At 39.6% G+C, this 22413-nt stretch overlaps 5 protein-coding genes and 1 pseudogene across 7 annotated transcripts in view; 3 read left to right on the top strand and 3 right to left on the bottom strand.

Moving 5' to 3' along the window:
• Positions 1-2822: 2822 nt before the first annotated feature.
• Positions 2823-3544, bottom strand: LOC130420785 (histone H2B-like). Its single transcript, XM_056748299.1, has one exon. It carries the CDS (start codon positions 3542-3544, stop codon positions 3170-3172), a length of 375 nt encoding a protein of 124 aa, XP_056604277.1. The 3' UTR covers positions 2823-3169.
• Positions 3545-4207: 663 nt separating this feature from the next.
• LOC130420703 (histone H4) overlaps positions 4208-22413 on the bottom strand; it is a 59255-nt gene continuing 41049 nt past the window's right edge. Inside the window, exons 2-6 of one of the 2 annotated variants that reach the window (XM_056748194.1) lie at positions 9681-9707; positions 6493-6497; positions 5413-5748; positions 4864-4872; positions 4208-4524 (exon numbers count right to left, since the gene is read on the bottom strand). In XM_056748194.1, coding sequence (XP_056604172.1) covers positions 4208-4524; positions 4864-4872; positions 5413-5748; positions 6493-6497; positions 9681-9707 — 694 coding nt within the window. Of the gene's footprint in view, positions 4525-4863; positions 4873-5412; positions 5749-6492; positions 6498-6769; positions 6789-9680; positions 9708-22413 lie in introns of those variants that run through there. The other variant, XM_056748195.1, reaches the window with a different exon arrangement.
• LOC130420713 (histone H1-like) lies at positions 7475-8175 on the bottom strand. Of its 2 annotated transcripts, XM_056748214.1 has the most exons (2): positions 7760-8175; positions 7475-7699 (listed from the first exon to the last, which is right to left on the bottom strand). In XM_056748214.1, the coding sequence occupies exons 1-2, from the start codon at positions 8117-8119 to the stop codon at positions 7475-7477; spliced, it is 585 nt and encodes a 194-aa protein (XP_056604192.1). In that variant the 5' UTR covers positions 8120-8175. The 2 variants fall into 2 exon arrangements, with proteins under 2 accessions (XP_056604192.1, XP_056604191.1); XM_056748213.1 differs by having other exon boundaries at positions 7475-8175.
• Positions 11022-11407, top strand: LOC130420770 (histone H2A-like; annotated as a pseudogene).
• LOC130420815 (histone H4) lies at positions 12208-12572 on the top strand. Its single transcript, XM_056748328.1, has one exon. The coding sequence runs from the start codon at positions 12214-12216 to the stop codon at positions 12523-12525; it is 312 nt and encodes a 103-aa protein (XP_056604306.1). The 5' UTR covers positions 12208-12213; the 3' UTR covers positions 12526-12572.
• LOC130420784 (histone H2B-like) lies at positions 13580-14018 on the top strand. Its single transcript, XM_056748298.1, has one exon. The coding sequence runs from the start codon at positions 13644-13646 to the stop codon at positions 14016-14018; it is 375 nt and encodes a 124-aa protein (XP_056604276.1). The 5' UTR covers positions 13580-13643.

Here is a 22413-nt window from a genome sequence, read left to right as displayed (position 1 = left end):
TTCCGAATATGTAGGACTCGGTGGGGTGTTCCATCAAAAACACTGGAAAACCAATTCCTTTTCTCTTCTTTATTAAATAGCCATCAATTTGATATGCAAGATCAAGTGAATAGCAGGTGCACAAATAATCCTCAAACATGTAGGCACGTCAATTGAGGAGATCAGCAGCTACTGGAATACATGGACATAGGTTGGACAGGAATGTTTGATGTCACTACAAATCAATACAATACTATCAGAGCATACTCAACCAAACAAATCATATGGAAAACACACAAGCAACAACAATTCAAAGACAAGCATAAACATTGTTAACAGTAATATACACCAATGAGGATAATAATCTAAACATACATTACACATCCTTCTAGGAGGATTTGAGGACGAGTGGCTTCAGCTGTAGCACTCCCACATCACATTTTCAGAGGACAATGGCAGGAAGTGAGATCTATTTATAGCCATGGCGCAAAGCATTATGGGTAATGTAGACTGCAGAGTATCTAATAGGAAGCTGAATGAATTAAATGTAGAAATGTAGGTGGAATAATGTTGACAAACATAAAGAAGGAGGTTCATTTCACAACAACAGTCAATTTAATCTTTAAAACTGTAAAATGTACACTGTAATAATCGTATCTGTAAAATAACTGTAAATTACGGACAGCACAGACACCAATTATCTACTATAACACTCCGACCAAATAGTGCCACGAACACAAACAAGTTTGTGTCAGGCGCTGCTCACCTCAGTCACTGGTACAGTTTAAAGGAGGCATGAATTAAAAAATCACAATTTTAACTCAAGCTTTTGTTATGTAAGAGGGAATCGTATTCACCGAACATCATGTCAGTGTTAGAACTGACAACGCCCTTGTTACTGAGATACATTGGTGGAGCACCACCTCCATAGAAAAATATCAACGATTATCGTGGGATCCCGTTTCCTCGCGTGTAGATCCGTTGTCCTCTCGCGGAAGTTATTTGCGTTTCTTTTTGGCATTGTAATGCCGTCATACGACTACTTCTCTAGCCCCGCCCACTGGTTCGCGCATTACAGAACTGAAATGCCACAAGTAGCCCGGTTCCAGATACGAGCGAGGGCAATAAACAAACATGCCGTTAAAGATATCTAAATATTGAGACATCCCTGATTGTGGAAGAATACAGACGCTGCATAACCTTCCTTTGGATTCCGATATTAGGAATGCGTGGTTAAAGTTTAATTTTAAAGACGTTCCAGCTAAAGTGGGTAAACATGGAACATGGTGATCTTTTGTCCGGTTCGGGATCACGGGTCTCAAATGTTGACAGGTACAGTCATAGATCATTAAACACCACACAACTATAGACTAGACAAACTGTAAGCAAAGCCTTGCCATCACATCTAGGAAATTAGTCAATAAATTTGAGTAAAATCATCCTGTGCAAATGCTTCACATGAAATACTGGTGTGGGGAGGTCATTTATAAATCACAGGAGGTCTTCAGATAATACTCTGAATGGTGCTAATGTGTAACATAACACTATGTCTCAAACCAAATTCACAGAAGGCTCCAACTACGCAAACTGTTATCCAATCAAAGCAGTGGGCGTTTACTTTAAAGTTCCTTCAATGCGCCACACCCATAAAAACCGAGCGTTTGTAGAGCGGGCCTCAAAACCTGGGTAGAAAATGTGAGTTAAATGTTTATATTCTGTGTGTTTAATCTTGTTTGTTTGTGTTTGGTGTGTAGACTGTAGCAGCTGAACGTGTAATGCTTTTAGATAAAAACTTATACAACATACAGTAGTAGTATTCATAACATATAGTAGTAACCATGTGTGAAGGGTAATACAACATTTTAAAAACTGTTTTGAATCATTTGGTTGTTTGAGAACATGAATATAAATTAAAGCTTCTTTATAAACACTGAATAGACAAAATGATCTATGAAAATATTTGTGTTGAAGTGAACTGTGCAAATACATAAATGCATAATAAAACATATTAAACAAGTTTTTGAATTGTGTTTTTCTGTGTCTCACCAATCGCTTCTGCCTCTCAACAACACAATAAGATATTTGTATATTTTGTGTAGCCGACTCTGTGCTGGTTTGTTTTGGCCGCCTCCAGCTTCCTTTTATTTATGATGTGACGTAATTGTGATGTTGTCTTAATAAATAGAACATTTACATTTAGTCATTTGGCAGACGCTTTTATCCAAAGTGACTTACAGTGCACTTATTACAGGGACAATCCCTCTGGAGCAACATGGAGTAAAGTGTCTTGCTCAAGGACACACTGGTGGTGGCTGCTGGGATCAAACCAGCAACCTTTGATTTAACAGTTCAGTGGTTTAACCCAATAGACCACCATCACCAATGAAGCAGACTTACTAACTAAATAATTTAATTGGAGAAAAAGTTTTGTAAAATATTTGTAACACAATTATACTGATCATATAAAGTGGGAAATATATCCCAAATAAACACTTAAAACTCGAAAATAGTTTGTTGTCCGCATGATTGTAGTGGTTTGATTCTTTATTTCTACTCATTTGATGTGTTATTAAATCAACAACATTTTCCTTAACCATTAATTTAAACAATGCAATGTTAGGTTTTTCTTATAATTTCGACGTCAACAAAATTGCTTTTACATTAGATACAGTTCATCAAAAGTGAGAATTAGATAAAGAAAAAAAAAGTACAATCAAATTGTTTTGTTGCAAGAAAAATTGTATATTCATCGTTTTCAAAAAGCCTTTGAATGAAAAATGTGAGAACAGAACATGCCAAAGTTTGGCTCCTAGAACTTTCAGTTTGGAGTTGTACAAATGAATTGAAACAATTACTAACTGGACCTTTATGTTGAGATTAAAGACAACGAGTTTGGTTGACACTTATTGACCCCCTACACAGACACATGAACATTCAATTGTTCTGCATCTATATTGTCAAGGCACGTGACGATCTATAGTCTTGATTTAAACAAACTCGTGTTCCTCATTTGAGATACAACACGAGACGGAATATTAATTACTTCGTATAATAGAATAATATAAATGTTTATCAGCGAGATGTGCAAAGATTCAACACGACTCCTATAAACCCAATATTAGAAGCTCTTTAGTGACGTCATGGGTGGCTCTTAAAAGAGCCTTTGTGTGCGGCGGATGAAAGCGGCGCTTTACTTGGAGCTGGTGTACTTGGTGACGGCTTTGGTGCCCTCGGACACGGCGTGTTTGGCGAGTTCACCGGGCAGCAGCAGACGCACGGCGGTCTGGATCTCTCTCGACGTGATGGTGGAGCGCTTGTTGTAGTGCGCGAGACGAGACGACTCACCGGCGATGCGCTCGAAGATGTCGTTGACGAAAGAGTTCATGATGCCCATCGCCTTGGAAGAGATGCCGGTGTCGGGGTGGACCTGCTTGAGCACTTTGTACACGTAGATGGCGTAACTCTCCTTCCTGGACTTTCTGCGCTTCTTTCCTCCCTTAACGGCGGTCTTGGTGACGGCCTTCTTAGAGCCCTTCTTGGGCGCGGGTTTGGCTGGTTCAGGCATGATGCTTCTTCACGGATGAGTAGATGCTGAATGTTGAAGAGTCTCGTCGCTGTGGTATTTATTCACTCTCACATGCAAATGTTTAGCGTCACGGAGCCTGTTGTCTGATTGCGTGTCTTCGTCGGCCGAACCCATAAAATGTGTTTATTGGTCAGCTCATAGTTTGACGGATCGGATAGAGAGCCAATGAAAGTGTTTCCCGCCCAGAGTCTCGTGTTTGAAAGTGATCCTCCCACAAGCGATTCAGTTTCCTTTGTTTGCTCTTCCCGCTCTTTATCAGATTTGAATTAAAATAAAACGTTTATTTCTGTATTAACTCTACAGTAGAACAGAATTACGTCATCGTGTCATCAAAGTCACTTAAAGATTTCGAGCATTAAATCATTTCACCCTTTTATGCTTTATTCAGCAGCTTTGGGCGTGTTTACGTTTATATAGTTGATATGATGGAGTTTCTTCTTCGAGCGAGAGAAGCGTTTAACACAACAGATTAATCTCATCAGTTAATAAAGAACGAGATCTCAGAAACAAAACCGCGATAATAAAACTTTCACAGCATTTCGTTTGATGATAGAACTTCTGAAATTCATCTCTTCGAGTGAGACAGTGGTTGGCTCTTAAAAGAGCCGTTGTGTTCAATGTTTAACTTCAGAATAAACGCGTTTAACCTCCGAAGCCGTACAGAGTGCGTCCCTGTCGTTTCAGCGCGTACACGACGTCCATGGCGGTGACGGTCTTTCTCTTGGCGTGTTCGGTGTAGGTGACGGCATCACGGATAACGTTCTCCAGAAACACCTTCAACACACCGCGAGTCTCCTCGTAGATGAGACCAGAGATACGTTTCACTCCGCCGCGTCGAGCAAGACGACGGATGGCAGGCTTGGTGATGCCCTGGATGTTATCACGCAACACTTTGCGATGACGCTTCGCGCCTCCTTTTCCGAGTCCCTTTCCGCCTTTACCTCTTCCAGACATGATTGCTGATGATTTAGACTAAAGTTTATCAATGGGAGAAAACCGTGAATGGAGGGCTTAAACATGTGCTTATAGGACCTAATAGAAACACAGTTCAGAGGGCGTGACTAGCGCACGGCATTTACATGCTTTTTCCTCGCGCCTCTGCCCTCTCATAGCTTTCAGTAAATCGCTTTATAGTGTAACTCAAAAAAAAAACTAAGTTTAAGATTTTCTGAGAAACTGAACAATACACTTTAAGTGATAGTTCACCCAATAAAATCTGTCATCATACTTCACAATATCTCACTTTGTGTTCAACAGAAATATTTTTCACACTATGGTAGTGCATTATGTCACAGAACTGACAATTGCTAACATTCTTAACAGAACAAAGAAATATAAAGTAATTTATATAATTTTCATTTTTGGGTGAACTCGCCCTTTAAACTGAATTTAAGACAACTACAGATTAGATAGAAATGATAGACGACCACTAGCCAAATTTTGCTTCGTTTTCATCTACTAGCAAAATGAGCATTAAAAGTGTGTTTGAGGAAGGGGAGTGTACTTTACATGTGATCAGACGCTCTTAAGAGGAATGATTTTGCGAAGACTAATGGATGAACAAACACACGGGTTATATCTGCTGATTAAAGAGACACTGATCAATATTGAGAATTATATTTATCTTACCAATCACGCTTAACAATAATGTTCATCATTGGCACAACTTGCGTTACTATTTATGTTTGTGAAAAACGGTGGAAATCGTGTCGTTCAGTTGATGTGGTGGCTCTTAAAAGAGCCGTTGAGTTGTTATTAAAGCGGGACTTAAGCGCGCTCTCCGCGGATGCGGCGGGCCAGCTGAATGTCTTTGGGCATGATGGTGACCCTCTTAGCGTGGATGGCGCACAGGTTTGTGTCCTCGAACAGACCGACCAGATAAGCCTCGCTGGACTCCTGCAGAGCCATGACGGCGGAGCTCTGGAAGCGCAGATCCGTCTTGAAGTCCTGAGCGATCTCTCTCACCAGGCGCTGGAAAGGCAGTTTGCGGATGAGCAGCTCGGTGGACTTCTGGTAGCGGCGGATCTCTCTCAGAGCCACGGTGCCGGGCCTGTAACGATGAGGCTTCTTCACGCCGCCGGTGGCGGGAGCGCTCTTACGGGCGGCTTTGGTGGCGAGCTGCTTCCTCGGGGCTTTGCCACCGGTGGACTTACGAGCGGTCTGCTTGGTTCTTGCCATTGCTGCTGAATCTTCTGTGTTCAGTTCAGAATATGTCTGTAGTGTCGGTGTGCCTGCTTTTAAAGGCTAGAACACGCAGCACGTCAAGGGCATGGAGACACTCGATTGGCTGATGTGTGACTTCATCTAGAGATAGTGAGCCAATGGCCGCGCGATGTGCGTTCAAATAAAACTGGCGGGACATTGTGTTTAAATCTCGCGTCACGTACACAAGACAAGATCATCAAATAATTTCTCTTTATCTCTTTATTTACTACTCGTGTATTATTCCTCTGATCAGACATTTGCACGTTGCTATTTAACAAAGTTCACATATAAAGGTCTCCACATACAAATTAAAATAAAAATAATCCTTCACGTTAAATCACAAGCGCAGTAACAAGTTTTTAACGACAGAATCGCTCAGCTTTCCGGCGCGTTTCTTTTCTTAAACCCGTTAAAATAAGACGCTGAACAATTATTTTACTCTGAGAAAACGTCAAATGCATCTTGTTAGCTACTGTACGAGTACACAGATATATATTGTTGAACATTTGGGGCAGGGGTCTCATACTGATCTAGAGAATGCGACCTCATGTATAGCAGGTCTATAATAATTTATTAATATACTAACTCGATGGATTAAAACAGAATCCTCGTCGCTCTCTCAGTGATAATGTGGGTGGCTCTTAAAAGAGCCTTTGGTTTGAAATGAACTGTCCCCCGTTTACTTGGTCTTAGCGGGTTTGTCGGTCTTCTTGGGCAGTAACACCGCCTGGATGTTGGGCAACACACCACCCTGAGCGATGGTCACGCCGCCCAGAAGTCTGTTCAACTCCTCGTCGTTACGCACGGCCAGCTGTAGATGGCGGGGAATGATGCGACTCTTCTTGTTGTCCCGAGCGGCGTTTCCAGCCAACTCCAAGATCTCAGCGGTGAGATACTCGAGGACAGCGGCGAGATAGACTGGAGCTCCGGCACCGACGCGTTGTGCGTAGTTACCTTTGCGAAGTAGCCTGTGAACACGGCCGACGGGAAACTGAAGACCCGCTCTGGATGACCGAGTCTTGGCCTTCGCTCTTGATTTACCGCCGGTTTTACCTCTTCCGCTCATTATTGAATAAGATATAAAATCCTCACAATTGTAGAAACACGAAGGAAATATGAGATGGAGTTTGTGGTTTTCAGTATTTATACGTGCCTATCGTTCGCTTATTGGTTGGAGTCTGTGAAAGTTCAAACCAATCACTGAACTTCCCTCCAAAAACCAAAGCCCGCCCATTTCTTCCCGTCTGCCTGTTTTGTTTCAGTTTTTGATCACGTGATCTTTCACTACATTGAATCTTATATCTGCGGTCTTTTCAGACACGTCTATAGGAAACAACAGTATGAAGAAAAGAAAACATTTATACTGAAACACAACTTCAGATGTTGCGCCGATTATGAATTAAATGCTCTGACGATCATATCCTGTGTACTTAATTTGAACCAGATTTCTCAGCGTATTCATTTATTAAGAGCTTTCCTGTAGCTCATTGGTAAGAGTAAGGTTGTGGGTTCGAGCCCAGATATCTATGTATAAATGTAAAGGATAATGCACTGTAAGTAGCTTTGGATAAAAGCGTCTGCCAAATGAACAGATTTAAATGTGAGAACACAACCATAATCAACATATCACTGAAACACAACTCTTTAGTGGGCTGGTGGTGGCTCTTAAAAGAGCCTTTTTAATGGAAAGTCTGGAGAAGGAATCTACCTCTTTTTCGGGGCGGCCCTTTTAGGCTTCGCTGCTTTGGGCTTCGTCGTCTTGGGTTTTGCAGCCTTGACCTTCTTGGGGCTTTTAGCTGCTTTCTTCGGACTCTTGGCTGCTTTCTTGGGGGCCGCTGGCTTCTTCGCCTTCTTGGGGCTCTTCGTTGCCTTTTTAGCGGCGGTGGCGGCAGGTTTCTTGGCCTTCTTGGGAGATTTCTTTGCGGCGGTCTTCTTCGCCACTGCGGTCTTCGGCTTCTTGGCAGCAGCAGCAGCAGCGGGCTTCTTCACTGCGGGCTTCTTTGCTGTAGGAGCGGCTTTCTTCGCTGGCTTCTTAGTCTCGACTTGTTTTTTGTTGAGTTTGAAAGATCCTGAAGCACCGGTTCCTTTAGTCTGGACCAGTGTGCCTTTAGTCACGAGGCTCTTGATGGCGAGCTTGACGCGGGAGTTGTTCTTCTCCACATCGTATCCGCCGGCGGTGAGAGCTTTCTTAAGGGCGGCCAGAGACACACCGTTTCTCTCCTTGGAGGCCGTCACGGCTTTAACGATGAGATCACTCGCGCCTGGACCCGCTGTCTTGGGTTTGGCTGCAGATTTCTTCTTGGGCGCTTTCGCCGGCGGGGCTGCTGGAGCTGGAGCGGTTTCTGCCATTTCTCTGTTCAGATCTGTACTGTCACACTACAGTTGATCAATAATGCGGCGCTGCGCTCTTAAACACTACATGAGAACCATATAGACTCAGCTCGACCTGTCAGTGCCTCTGTGAGCCGCAAACTCTTGTGTTTTCTCCTGAGACATTTCGATTAAATATCAGAGTTTTAAAATCATTTGACGGAGTGAAAACAGCGTGAACACAGAGCAGAGATCCAGAGCTTTATTCACAGACTAAACTACACGACAGTAAAGGGTTTATTATTTCACTGTTACATTAAAAACACGACCAGCATCGATCTCTGGAGAAAAGCTGCGCGTGAATTTCATGTGATTTGTTTGTGTAAACATTGATGAAACATTAAACATGTTTTCTGTTTATTTAACATACATGTAATAAATGACTTGAGTTAATTTAATGTCATTCAGGGACTTGTAAAGTGTTTCATACAGAAGTTGTTTTGATCAGATTGAAACACACGAACACTCTCGAGGAATTTGTGTGAATGACACAACGCTGTTTGTGTTACTGATGTGTAAATGTTTTATATTCAGACTGACGAAACGTAAAAACGGACAATAAATATGGATTAAATATAATAAAAACTAAATATTTTTGTCCAGTATTGACATGTTGTATTTATCTATTACTTTTTTCTTACAGACAACCAAGTTTGCTGCAGTCAGTCTTGGGATGATTGAAACGTTAAAGCAGTTATTATTGTTACTTTTATTTAGTGTTTTATCTTCTGTAAATTATTATTTTTTGTTTTGCAGACATATTGAACACAAGTACTTTTTATTGTTTTTTTTTAGTCTGTCTGTAACAAGAAAAAAAAGAAGAAAACTGTGAATCTGTCCTGGATGTCTTTGGCATATGTACATAAACTGACTTGTTTTAAAGATTAATCTTTTATTAATTAATCTTTTTTATTCAGTCACTATACACTACCAGTCAAACGTGTTTGAACACTTGAATGAAATGTTTCTTGTGGTCTTAAAAATGATTTAATCTGAAGGTGCTTAAATGTCTGAAATTATACATCGACAGGAAATGTGCTAATTTAAATATCTTCATTATCAACTAATATATCTCTGTATATATATATATATATATATATATATATATATATAAACGTTTTTGAAATGGATGAATTGACTAAATAATGCAAAAGAGCAACCAATAAGAGCTCACATGAGAACTTGTTTAGTGTTGTTTGAAAAGCATCTTCTAGGTGAAACCTCAAGCAGTTGATGATAAATTAATTTCTGCAAATATCAGGCAAACAATGACTACATTGAAGATGTATATAACAGGTTTATAGCAGATACATAACATTTTTTATTTGATTGTTTAGATTTTTTCAGTCACAACATCTTCAGTCCACAGTTGCCTTTTTCTAAATGTGGATAAAATACGAATAAATGAGTGATTAAGTGTTTGAAAACTTTTGACCAGTATTGTAAATTGCTTTTTATAAAAATGTGCTTACATTTAATCATTTAACAGACACTTTTACAATGAGGTAAACAACAGAAGCAATTGAAACAACATCAGGACAAAGAGCATATGTGCAGTAAAACTGGTCTCATAGCCAGGGCCGGCCCTAGGATTTTGGGGGCCCTAAACTGAATCATATCTGACAATGTCAAATTAACAACACATTATTATCCCTTTACAGCTTTCCTGTAGCTCAGTGGTTTGAGCATGGTTCTCGCAACACTGAGATCATGGGTTCGGTCACAGGGATTGCACGCTTACACTTTTCTTGATCCTTTATTTTCTGCTCTTCTTTCCTCTTCTTCTTCTTCTTTCCTCTTCTTCCTCTTCTCTGCACCAGACAGATATTGCCGCCTTAAATTTTTAATCTTTGCACAATTTAAAGCTAACACACATGATGATTGACAATGACACAACGAGCAAGTAAATTACATTTTGAGGCACGGCAGGCGGTCCCCTAGTGGCAATGGAGGCCCCATGCAACTGCCTATATCGCTTATTAGGTAGGGCCGGCACTGCTCATAGCCTAACACAAAGATAAGATTGTTTTTTTGATTGAAAGAGTAGAAAAGAGACAGAAGTCAGAACTGATGGTTCAGCTGTTGACAGATGAGATTTGTTTTCAGATGATTTTTAAAGATGGACTCAGAATCTGATGATCTTGTAGCAGCGGGCAGATCATTACACAAATGTGGAACAGATCCAGAGAAAGTACGTGAGAGAGATTTTTGACCTTTTTGTGATCACAGCACAAGACGTGGTTCATGTGCAGAGCGCAGGGATCTGACGGGTACATAAGTCTGTATGAGCGAGTGAAGATATGGAGCTGCAGAACCAGTGGTGGTCTTGTAGGCCGAGAGCAGAGCTGTGAGTTTGACGAGAGCGACTACAGGAGTCAATGTAACTGAATGAAGAGATGAGTGATGTGTGACATTGATTGAATTTCCTCTTTTATGTGTGTTGATACAAAAAGCATGTGGTGGCATTTCTTTATAGTCCTTACAAATATTGTACATTTAAATTTGTAAAGAACACAATTTATATCACACTATTCAATAAACTTCACTTCCTTCATCTCTTTATCTGCCTTGAGATTGCAGAAGTGTAAACATGGGACAGAGTTGATTAAACTTTAAATGATAATCAGGAAATTATTTCCTGTATGAGAGAGTTTAAGTTTTCTCATTATATCAAAACTGTTGCGCGTCACACAGCATCTGTGAGGAGAGGAGAAAGAGGGGGTTGGGCTTTGAGTTTGGAGGGAAGTTGACTGATTGGTTTAAAGTTTTACAGACTCCAACCAATAGTCGACAAGCCGAGGGTTTCAAATAGTGAGAACTGCAGCGCATAAGCTTCATCTTTCTTTCTTACAGAGTAAGTAAACTTCCACAGCTGAAGATAATGAGCGGCAGAGGCAAACCGGCGGTAAAGCGAGAGCTAAGGCCAAGACTCGCTCCTCTAGAGCGGGACTTCAGTTCCCCGTGGGCCGCGTCCACAGACTCCTCCGTAAAGGCAATTATGCGCATCGTGTGGGTGCTGGTGCCCCAGTGTATCTGGCCGCCGTGCTCGAGTATCTGACCGCTGAGATCCTTGAGTTGGCGGGAAACGCCGCTCGAGACAACAAGAAGACTCGCATCATCCCCCGTCACCTGCAGCTGGCGGTGCGCAACGACGAGGAGCTGAACAAACTTCTGGGCAGAGTGACCATCGCTCAGGGCGGCGTTCTGCCCAACATCCAGGCCGTGCTTCTGCCTAAGAAAACCGAGAAGCCCGCCAAGACCAAGTAAACGGGCGACAGTTCGTTTCAAACCAAAGGCTCTTTTAAGAGCCACCCACTTAACCTATAAAAGAACAATGCGATTCCTGTGTCTCCATCCCGGTTAGTTACACACTAAACCTGCACATTCTGCTTTCAATTCATAAACCTGTATTGGATTATTACTGGTCAGAGACGACAAACCGAGTCTAATGTTCAGTCAAACAGCTGAATAATATTTGTAGTCTCCCGAGTCATGTATAACCGGCTCTCGTAAATACAAGTTGAGCGCTTGTGTCAGTAAATGTGTTCATGCTGCACTTATGATGAGATGTGAAGAAATGTTATTTTGAATCTTAGGCGATAATCTTTTTATCGTGACGTCACGTTTGTTGATCTGCAAAAGTTGCAAATTTCTGTTCAGATAAAATGACACGAGTATAAAATAAAGAAGTCAGGAGAAATATTTATAGTTCAATTTTATTCTGTTTCTTATAAAATCTTAAAAGTCACGCTTCTTTGTACATTAGATTATGTTGTACTCGTCTAGAATAGAACAACGCCGAGGTCATGGGTTCGATCTCAGGGGATTAAACACTCAGAAACAAATGTATAAGATGATGTGATGTACGTCACTGTGGATAAAATCATTTGTCAAATTCATAAATGTATATTTAATGATTTACTGAAGGAGCGGTGAGGAAAATAAAAAAGTGACGTGCCACTAGCACCGCCCTCGCACGCGTGTGTTTCAAATAGGTCCTGTAGGTACATACAAAGTATATCCGATGTCCTTTTTTTTAAGGCATAACGTTTGTATCTGTACTCTCGTGCATCATGTCTGGAAGAGGCAAAGGTGGAAAGGGACTCGGAAAAGGAGGCGCGAAGCGTCATCGAAAAGTGTTGCGTGATAACATCCAGGGCATCACCAAGCCTGCCATCCGTCGGCTTGCTCGTCGCGGCGGAGTGAAACGTATCTCCGGTCTCATCTACGAGGAAACTCGCGGTGTGTTGAAGGTGTTTCTGGAGAACGTTATCCGTGACGCCGTCACCTACACCGAGCACGCCAAGAGAAAGACCGTCACCGCCATGGACGTCGTGTACGCGCTGAAACGACAGGGACGCACTCTGTACGGCTTCGGAGGTTAAACGCGTTTATTCTGAAGTAAAACATTGAACACAACGGCTCTTTTAAGAGCCACACACTGTCTCATTCGAGGAGTTGAGTTTCATAAAATAAATCATAATTTAACGAGAACTAGTACTTCTAGAACTTGTGTTCTAAACGAAAATATATAGCAGTAGGGCAGTGTTGGTCTGCTCACCGGGAGACTGCATTCATTCATTTATTTATTTATAAATTAGATATTATTTATTAGAATGAACTTACTCGTTGTATAAATACCATGCACTGTGCTGTGTTTTACCTTTTCTGTTTTTCCTGTTTGCCCCTGTAAAGCTGCTTTGAAACAATATACATTGTGAAAAGCGATATATAAATAAACTTGAATTGAAATAGAATTGAAGTGTTGCCCACTTCTCTCGCTCACAGAAGAAACACCGTCCTTATGGCCTAACTTTATAAATGTCGGCACGTACGATGTAATGTGAACAACGTGTAATCGGGTGTAATGGTTAAGACTTATGAAACCCAACGGCTCTTCTAAAAGCCACTTTATCACTCGATGAGTTGAACTTCAGAAGTTTTATCATATCAAACGAAATGAAAGTCAAGTTTTATTAACCCGGATGCGTTTTGGAGAACCTCAACTGATGAGATTTATCTGTTGTGTTACACACTTCTGGTGCTCCAATAAGACACACAATCATCATCACCTAACTATATAAACGTAAACACGCCAAAAGCTTGTGAATAACGCATACAAGGTTGAAATGATTTCGTACGAACTCTTTAAGTGACTTTGATGACACGATGAAGTACATAATGTAGAGTTAATTCAGATATAAAGGTTATTTTTAATCAAATTCGAAAAAGAGCGGGAAGTGCAGACAAAGGAAACTGAATCGCTTGTGGGAGGGTCACCTTCAAACACGAGACTGTGGGTGGGAAACACTTTCATTGGCTCTCTATCCGACCCGTCAAACTATGATCTGACCAATAAACACATTTTATGGCTTCGGCCGACGAAGACACGCAATCAGACAACAGGCTCCGTTACACTAAACATTTGCATGTGAGAGTGAATAAATACCACAGCGACGAGACTCTTCAACATTCAGCATTTACTCATCTGTGAAGAAGCATCATGCCTGAACCAGCCAAACCCGCGCCCAAGAAGGGCTCTAAGAAGGCCGTCACCAAGACCGCCGTTAAGGGAGGAAAGAAGCGCAGAAAGTCCAGGAAGGAGAGTTACGCCATCTACGTGTACAAAGTGCTCAAGCAGGTCCACCCCGACACCGGCATCTCTTCCAAGGCGATGGGCATCATGAACTCTTTCGTCAACGACATCTTCGAGCGCATCGCCGGTGAGTCGTCTCGTCTCGCGCACTACAACAAGCGCTCCACCATCACGTCGAGAGAGATCCAGACCGCCGTGCGTCTGCTGCTGCCCGGTGAACTCGCCAAACACGCCGTGTCCGAGGGCACCAAAGCCGTCACCAAGTACACCAGCTCCAAGTAAAGCGCCGCTTTCATCCGCCGCACACAAAGGCTCTTTTAAGAGCCACACACTTATTCTTTTAAAAGAGATTTTCATGTTTGTAAAGATGTGAAGTGTATTTTTTTCATTAGTGTTGTGATTTTAAATTACGATTTGATTAATGTCAAATATGTTTACATTTGATGGTTTTTCCTTAGACAAAACAGCCACTTTTGATTTTCACAATGACTTAATTTGTGTGACAGTTATTAAAAATATTAAAATTATTTTTGGTCCATTACGGGCACTAATGTAAAACTTACTGCAGTAAAACAAAATTAGAAGTCTTTAGATAGAAAAGTGTATACAGTTTTCTAATTTGCAAATAATCTTGATATGTATTTAATTTAAAGATGGTTTGAAGATGTCTTTAAAGATAGATACCACTGATAAATAGACAAACTATTGCTCAACTTCAAATAAACTAAACATGTTATTTTTTGTTATATCAAAACTTGATGAGTAACTGAATGACAACTTCACTAAACATCTGATGATAGACTTCAGACACCAGTAAACTTCAGTCTTTATATGAGTTTTCAATAGAGGAAAGATGTTGTATCGTTTCCTCGAAAGCGTTTAGGTTTATAACTTTATTGAAAATACTGAAAATATGGCAAAATAATAAAGATGTGTTCAAGATCTTCAGCTGACACTGTGCATGTATATCACTCTCTCTTAACAATGCATTGCACGACAACACACCACCACTGAGCTATACTGGTCTTCTGAGGTATAACAGCAAAACAACAAATTAACGAATTGGTGAAAAAGATGATGCATGTTTTCGAAAGACAACATTGTTGTACTTTTGTGAAACCAGAAGCAATAATATTCAACAAATTGAGAAGTGATGTCTCTTAGACCAAAACATAGTTCATTTTAATTGTTACATTTTTTGTGCTCATTTAGTAGGAATATAGGCTACTGTCAGAAGAAATGTCTTCATGTTTCACATGATCACAGTTTACTCGCTATAGTTTAGAAAACAGTAATGAAATATGACAAGAACTCAGAGTTAAACTGTGTCAGAACTATACCATCTTGATAATGTCAGGTGACTTTGACGGAAAGGTATGGGTTAGTACGGCTGGGTTTTGCGACCAAATTGGCGATTCGATTCTTGTTTTTATGGTTTCGATTGGATTCAATTTCTATTCTATTCATTATCGAATAGTTATTAGTGTGAACTAATGACGATCATTAACTTAAACTGGTAAAGCCCGTACTCGGACCCCAATTTCCGAGCCTCCCCAATTACAGGCTTTCAACCAAATGAAAAGGACGAGCAGAGACAAAACCACAGACTAAAAATGCATTTATTCAAGTTATAAAAAAACACCTGGAGCTCAACATAAATGATACAATTTAATCAATGTGAAGGAATCATCCCAATGGGTTGCGTTTAGACAGTTCCCCTGGGCCGGCCACCCATACACGGGCCAAACGCACCCAAAAAGAACAAAATGTACTAACAAAGGAATAATTCACAACAAAATAAAAGTTGGTTTCCTTTGTTATGATGTCTTTGGTTCAACATTTCACCACTCCATTCGGAAAACAAAATAAATCTAAATCAAAAACACTTCAAACCAACCAAACCCAAAAGATATACTTGGTTTATCTGATGGGTGTTGAGTGGGTTTAAACTAAGGTCAAAAGAGCAACAGAACAGATAAACCATAATTACTCAACTCTGTAATAGAGCAGCATAAATGTAAAGCAAGACAACGAAAGGATACAACCAACCCAAATAACCAAATGAACAAACTAAATAAATTGGTTAATAAAAATAAATACCTAAAGTAATAATAATACACTAAAGCAATGTAACTAAACATAAGTTCAATTCCACTCGGTTACATACCCTTCTAAACAATACACAAACAACGAATAAACTAAAAAAATGAAATTACGCCAGCGACATGAGTGAACACAGTGGCGCACGAGTCAACGGCCACGGGTTTAGAGCGTAACCAACGTGTGCTCTCCCCACCTGCTTTCATCCATGGTGCCTTCATCCCTCCCTACCCGCCATAACCCTTTACTGATCTATTCATGTTGAATGAATGAATGAGGTATTCATATAATGCATTATTGCGTTGACTTGACAGAGATCTTTGATCTAAGCTTATTATTATTATTATTATTATTAAGCTTTCAAGCAACATCCACCAAACTTTCCACAAACCTTCAAACTGGTCTGAGTTGAGTTGCTATATCTTTTTAAACTGATCCAGGTTCTGGTTTTGAAAACCGGACTTTCAAAACCACCAAATTTCCCATAGACTTAACATTGGGAAAAAAATTGACGGCTAATAACTCAAAGTAAGGATGTTGTAGAAACTTGCGAGTTACCACATTTGAAGAGTCTGGCAGGTTCTATGAGAACATATATCACTATGGGGTGTCAGTTGCACCCCTGGGGTATAAGAACCCCCCAAAATCCCCCCCTATACTTATAATGGAAGGGGAAATATACCCAAGGCGCTATAACTGTCCCGTGTTGAATATCTTTGCAGTACAACCACTTAGAGACAAGGGGGTGGGCTCATTTGACTAAGGCAACCAATCAGTAACCCTAATTTTTCATTAAGCTACGAAGCCACGCCCATCGCTACAAAACATTTTAAATTAGTAACCATTTAACAAGACCTATAACTCTACATCAGAACATCGTAGAGACATGGGAATTGGTTCATTTCACTTAGGGCTTGACGCATCATCAATTGGCAGATGCTAAGCTAGCCCACAGGAACCAAACAGGTTAGCCTAGTTACCGTTTAGCAATACCTATATCTCAGAACATCATAGAGACACGGGGGTTAGTTCGTTTCACTCATGGCTTGGAGTATCAGACTAGCAGCATGCTAATTATCCTAGCAAACATGTTAATCATGCTTACAAAATACTAAGCCCGGTTTTTACTCACTGGGGTCTGGTTTTTTTTAAATTATGTTACAAAAAGTTGATCAATAAAACCTCTCAAACTATTTCAAACTCTTCAGGACAGGCTTTGTCAAGCCAACATAAGGTTTGTACTCGAACTTTACAATCTAGTTTAATTTATATTATTTACGTACTGTATTGATAATTAAAGTATATAAAATGCTAATAAAAGTCACCTGTTTTAAGTTTAGATTTTCATATTCTATTACATTTGTATGTGTTGTTATAGTTTACACTATTTAAGAACGCTGAGTATTTTAGTATCCATTAGTTTTGTGGGTTAATATGTTGTATTTAACGTTTACAGGCAAAATTGGATTTCAGGGCAACGCCAACCAAACACTTTAAAATTGTATCCACATCCACACTATATAATAATTTATTACTTATCATATATATATATATATATATATATATACACTGTTTATTTATATATACATGAAGAGATTGGTTCAAACTTTTTTAATCATATTGTTTTCTGTTAGATTGATGTATTTTTTTAAATTTTTGGAATGCACCATTGAATTTTTTTTTAAGTATTCATATATATTAAATTATTATTCATGTTACTCATGTTAAGAACTGTATGTGCTTATTTTACTTTGTTACTCTGAGTTCTAAAGCTATATATTGTTAAATTATAAATTAAATATACTAATAAAGATTATAATAACATTCAATGAATACAACATCTGAGTGACACAGTCGGTGTAGGGATTTTTATTATCCACCAGATGGCGAAGTAGAGCACTGTGACAAAAGCGTCATAGCACTGATGTTACTGAGAACCGTAATGTACAAATAAACAAGTTTTAAGAATCAAGTGCCTAACTTAAGAAAACACTGATCAACATTTTCTGAAAAGCAAAGATCTGTTCATTTAAAAAAAGTTTTTGTATACATATATGACAGATAAAGTGAAAGTGTTGTCTGTAATAACTGAAGATGTTAATGGTGTTTTATTTCATTCTCTGGTGAGATCTTGACAGATTTCATGTGTTCATCTGTTATTTACACTTGATGTTTGTTTAAAGTTGTGTGACTGTGAGTCAGTTGTAGTTGTTGTGTTTTGTTTCTCTTTTCTTCAGTGATTCTGCTTGTTATCAGTAAATGTCATCAAGGATCTTCACTTCATTATTCACTCTCATTAATCTTTACTGTGTAACGTAACTCAAAAGCAAGATGACTGTTTCTCAGGAATTTACTGTAATGTTAGTGTTAACACTAAATACAATATTTAGTCAAATCTTTAACAGTGTGGGTGAAGAACAATCGAATGTTGAACAAGTGGAAACCACATGTGGGATTCATACTCGTATCCACATTATTAAGTGTATATGTACTAAGAATCACTATTCTTGTTATTTTAAGAATATGTGAATGTTAAGAATGAAACAGATGAACTGAAGAGAACTGATCATATGACTGAACTGTTTAAATATGTTAATAAACAGACGCTGTCAGCAGCATCTGAAGAAAGACACAAAGTGTTTCTTGTATATATCCATCCATCCATCCATCCATCCATCCATCTTCTTCCGCTTATCCGGGGTCGGGTCGCGGGCAGCAGTCTGAGCAGGGATGCCCAGACTTCCCTCTCCCTAGACACTTCCTCCAGCTCTTCCAGGGGGACACCTAGGCGTTCCCAGGCCAGCCGGGAGACATAGTCCCTCCAGCGTGTCCTAGGTCTTCCCCAGGGTCTTCTCCCGGTAGGACATGCCTGGAACAGCTTTCTGGGAAGGCATGCAGGGGGCATCCGGAAAAGATGCCCGAGCCACCTCAGCTGGCCCCTCTCGATGTGGAGGAGCAGCGGATCTACTCTGAGCTCCTCCTGAGTGACCGAGCTTCTCACCCTATCTCTAAGGGATCGCCCGGCCACCCTGCGGAGAAAGCTCATTTCGGCCGCCTGTATCGGGGATCTTGTCCTTTCGGTCATGACCCACAGCTCATGACCATAGGTGAGAGTAGGAACGTAGATTGACCGGTAAATCGAGAGCTTCGCCTTGCGGCTCAGCTCCTTCTTCACCACAACAGACCGGTACAGCGTCTGCATTACTGCAGAAGCTGCCCCGATCCGTCTGTCAATCTCCCGTTCCATCCTTCCCTCACTCGTGAACAAGACCCCCAGATACTTGAACGCCTCCACTTGAGGCAGGAACTCTCTACACTGTAAAAAGTAATACCTAGATCTAACTTATAAAAATTGAGGCAAGTGGCTGCATTGGACTTTTTATGTTGAATCAACTTGCAGCCTTTTTTAAGTATAATAAACAATTTAATATTACTTAATACAAACGCAACAAAATCAAGTTGAGCTAACCCAGATAGCAAATTTTTGCGGCCCAAATCTGGCCCTCACCTTACTCCCCATACTTTACTCATCTGGCCCACATATGGCGTGGAATGATGGCACTTGTGCGGTCCGCTCCAGATTTGGGCCACAGGCATGCCAAAGCTATGCCACATTTCAAACATCAAAACAAATAAAGCAGAACTGAACCAAATATAAACAACAGTTCATTTCAATTCTGACCCAGATTTATCCCAAAACCAACACCTTTCTGTGCTCCAGTTTGACAGAATTTGTAATGAGTTTCATTATTATTATAGTGATGATTGAGTTATTAGTGATGAACATCTGCTTTTAACAAACAGCGTCACTGCTGAAAAATATTTACCCAGAGAAACATATCAACTACAACCTGAAATACAGCCTGGAATACAACCCAGCTAACAAAAATTTGTTATAAGAACGTTCCTTAGAGGTTTTTCACATGTTTGAATACGTAAAAAAATGTTTTAAGCGTTTTAAGAAAGTTACCATCATGGTGATCAGTGTTTCCTTGGGTTGGGATCTTGACCCCTGAGGAAATGTATGTTCGAACTGCTGAAAGTGCTCATAAAGTGCACTTGTCACGGCAGAGCAAATATGAACCGAACCTGAGTTTATTTGGGAAATATTTGTCGCCTCACATGATAAGTATAATTGTGTTACAAATATTATCTTTTTATCTAATATAGGACCCCATTAAAAACATTCACTAATATAATTCTGTTATTCTGTTATGCTGTTATTTAGTTATAAAGTTTGCAGATGTTTTTTTCAAATTATGAAGTAAACAAAAGACCCTTTTAGTGTCAACGTCACACTTACGTCACAGCATTAGCTGGAGGAAAAACCAAAGGAAAACTGGAGGCGGCCAAAACAAACCAGCACAGAGTCGACTACACAAAATATACAAATATCTTATTGTGTTGTTGAGAGACAGAAGCGATTGATGAGACTCAGAAAAACATCATTCAACAATATGTTTAACATGTTTTATTATTTATTTATGTGTTTGCACAGTTCACTTCAACACAAATATTTTCATAGATCATTTTGTCTATTCAGTGTTTATAAAGAAGCTTTAATTTATATTCATGTTCTCAAACAACCAAATGATTCAAAACAGTTGTTAAGTGTTTAATTACCCTTCACACATGTTACTACTATATGTTGTGAATACTACTACTGTATGTTGTAAAAGTTTTGATCTAAAAGCATTACATGTTCAGCTGCTACAGTCTACACACCTCACCAAACACAAACACACAAGATAAAACACACAGAACATAAACATTTAACTCACATTGTCACATGTCATTGTCTTAATCTGTAATCATTAGATTGTAGTTTAATAGATTGTCACGCTACTATCACTATAATATCATTAATAACACACATCTTCAAAGCTGAATTATAAGATCAATCAAGAATAACTAAATATATTTGACTGGATATCAAAATAATGAGACTAACTGAAGTTATTATAAACGTTTACTTGTAATTGCAAATCCTATAAAACATGTATTTCAAAGTTTCTCTCAAGTGATGAAAATGACGTCTTTAAACACAACGACTGTGTTGTGATCGGTCAGAAGTCTGAACACACTTTCTGTTTCTCTTCATCTTCATGTTTTGGTGTGAAAACATTTCCATCAGGCTGCACTCTCCAGGTCACTGTTGTGTCATTGTGTACGCCCAAATCTGTCAGTTTCTGCTGAATCTACACAACACAAACAATCATGACACACACTCTTAAGACCATTGCACATTGAGTCGTAAAAAAATAGATATGACCTCACGTTGTGTCAATCACATTTACACACTGCCTCCGATATTTTCTGCCATCATAAATAAATTCGGAACGGGTTCGTTTTTCTGCGCTTTTCACATCCGTCAATCATTTTGAGTGGTTGACCTTTTATAACAATTCAGAGAAAACGGACAAACAAGAGCCAAATACGAACAAACAGATCTCATCCAACATTTATTGCTATTATAGTGAACATTCTGTAAATACTATGGGAGTCAATGTGAGATGAGATCTGTTTGATTATTGACATTCTTCTAAATATCCTCATTTGTGTTTAGCAGAACAAATACATTTAAACAGGTTTTGGAGTAAATGATTGACAGAATTTCAATTTGGGGTAATAAATATTCACTGGAGCCATGAATCGACTGTTTTATCATCTGTTTGTGTCATGATTCCACCTCACCTTGTCAGGTATTTCTTGTTCTAGAGGTGGAATCATACAGGATCCTCTGTTTCATGTGGGAGAGAGACGATTTCTTATCTCTCTCAAGTCTACGTCATCGTTCCTACCCTCCTGTTTCCTATTTGTGTTGATTAGCTTTCCTTGATTGTTTATCCCTTGCACCTGTTCCCTCTTGTTTTCTCTCCTATAAAACATCCTCATGTTTCATTGTCCTGTGCGCGTTCATTGTAAGTCTTACCTTGCTTGTAAGCTGTTGTAAATTGTTCCTGTGATAGTCTTGCTATTTCAAGTTCCTTGTCTCCCGAGTTCCCGTTTCCTCGTCTTGTAGGTGTAGTTTAGTTAATGTTGGTGTTGTTCACGTGTGTGTTTTGTAGTTTAGTTAGTCCCTGTCCCTGTTCTTGTTTTGTTTAAATATATAACTCTGTCTTGTTTTCCCCTCGTGGGTTTTGTTTTGCCTGTTTTGTTTGTTTTAATACATATTGTTAATCCCTTCATCCACCGTCTCTGCCTGCAATTGGTTTCCCCTCTGAGTCTCATGACAGTTTCTGCTTGGACTGCAGTTAACTTCCAGTCTGTGTTTGTTTATCAGTCTGGCTATCGTCTAATAATATAACTATTTAATTTATATTAATATTAATTTATTTTATTGTTTTATTAAATGACTATTGTATTAAATAAACTATTTGTTCAATGGCTCCTGTAGTTTTGTGTCATTTAAAGAGACCGTCTGGTACACTTACATCTAGCGGTTGATCTACCTCAGCTTTCTACAAGCGCTCATGAATCTAACAGAGATGAACAATCAAATGAAAGAAGACGAGAGTTGCTTTTGACAGAAGTCCAGCTGCAGACACACAGTTACTCATTTAACACAATCCAGACC

The sequence above is a fragment of the Triplophysa dalaica genome, chromosome 5 (genome assembly GCF_015846415.1).
Source record: "Triplophysa dalaica isolate WHDGS20190420 chromosome 5, ASM1584641v1, whole genome shotgun sequence".
In the NCBI taxonomy this organism is placed as follows: Eukaryota; Metazoa; Chordata; class Actinopteri; order Cypriniformes; family Nemacheilidae; genus Triplophysa; species Triplophysa dalaica.
Note: the sequence above shows the minus strand (reverse complement) of the source record. Positions and strands in the feature narration are given on the sequence as shown.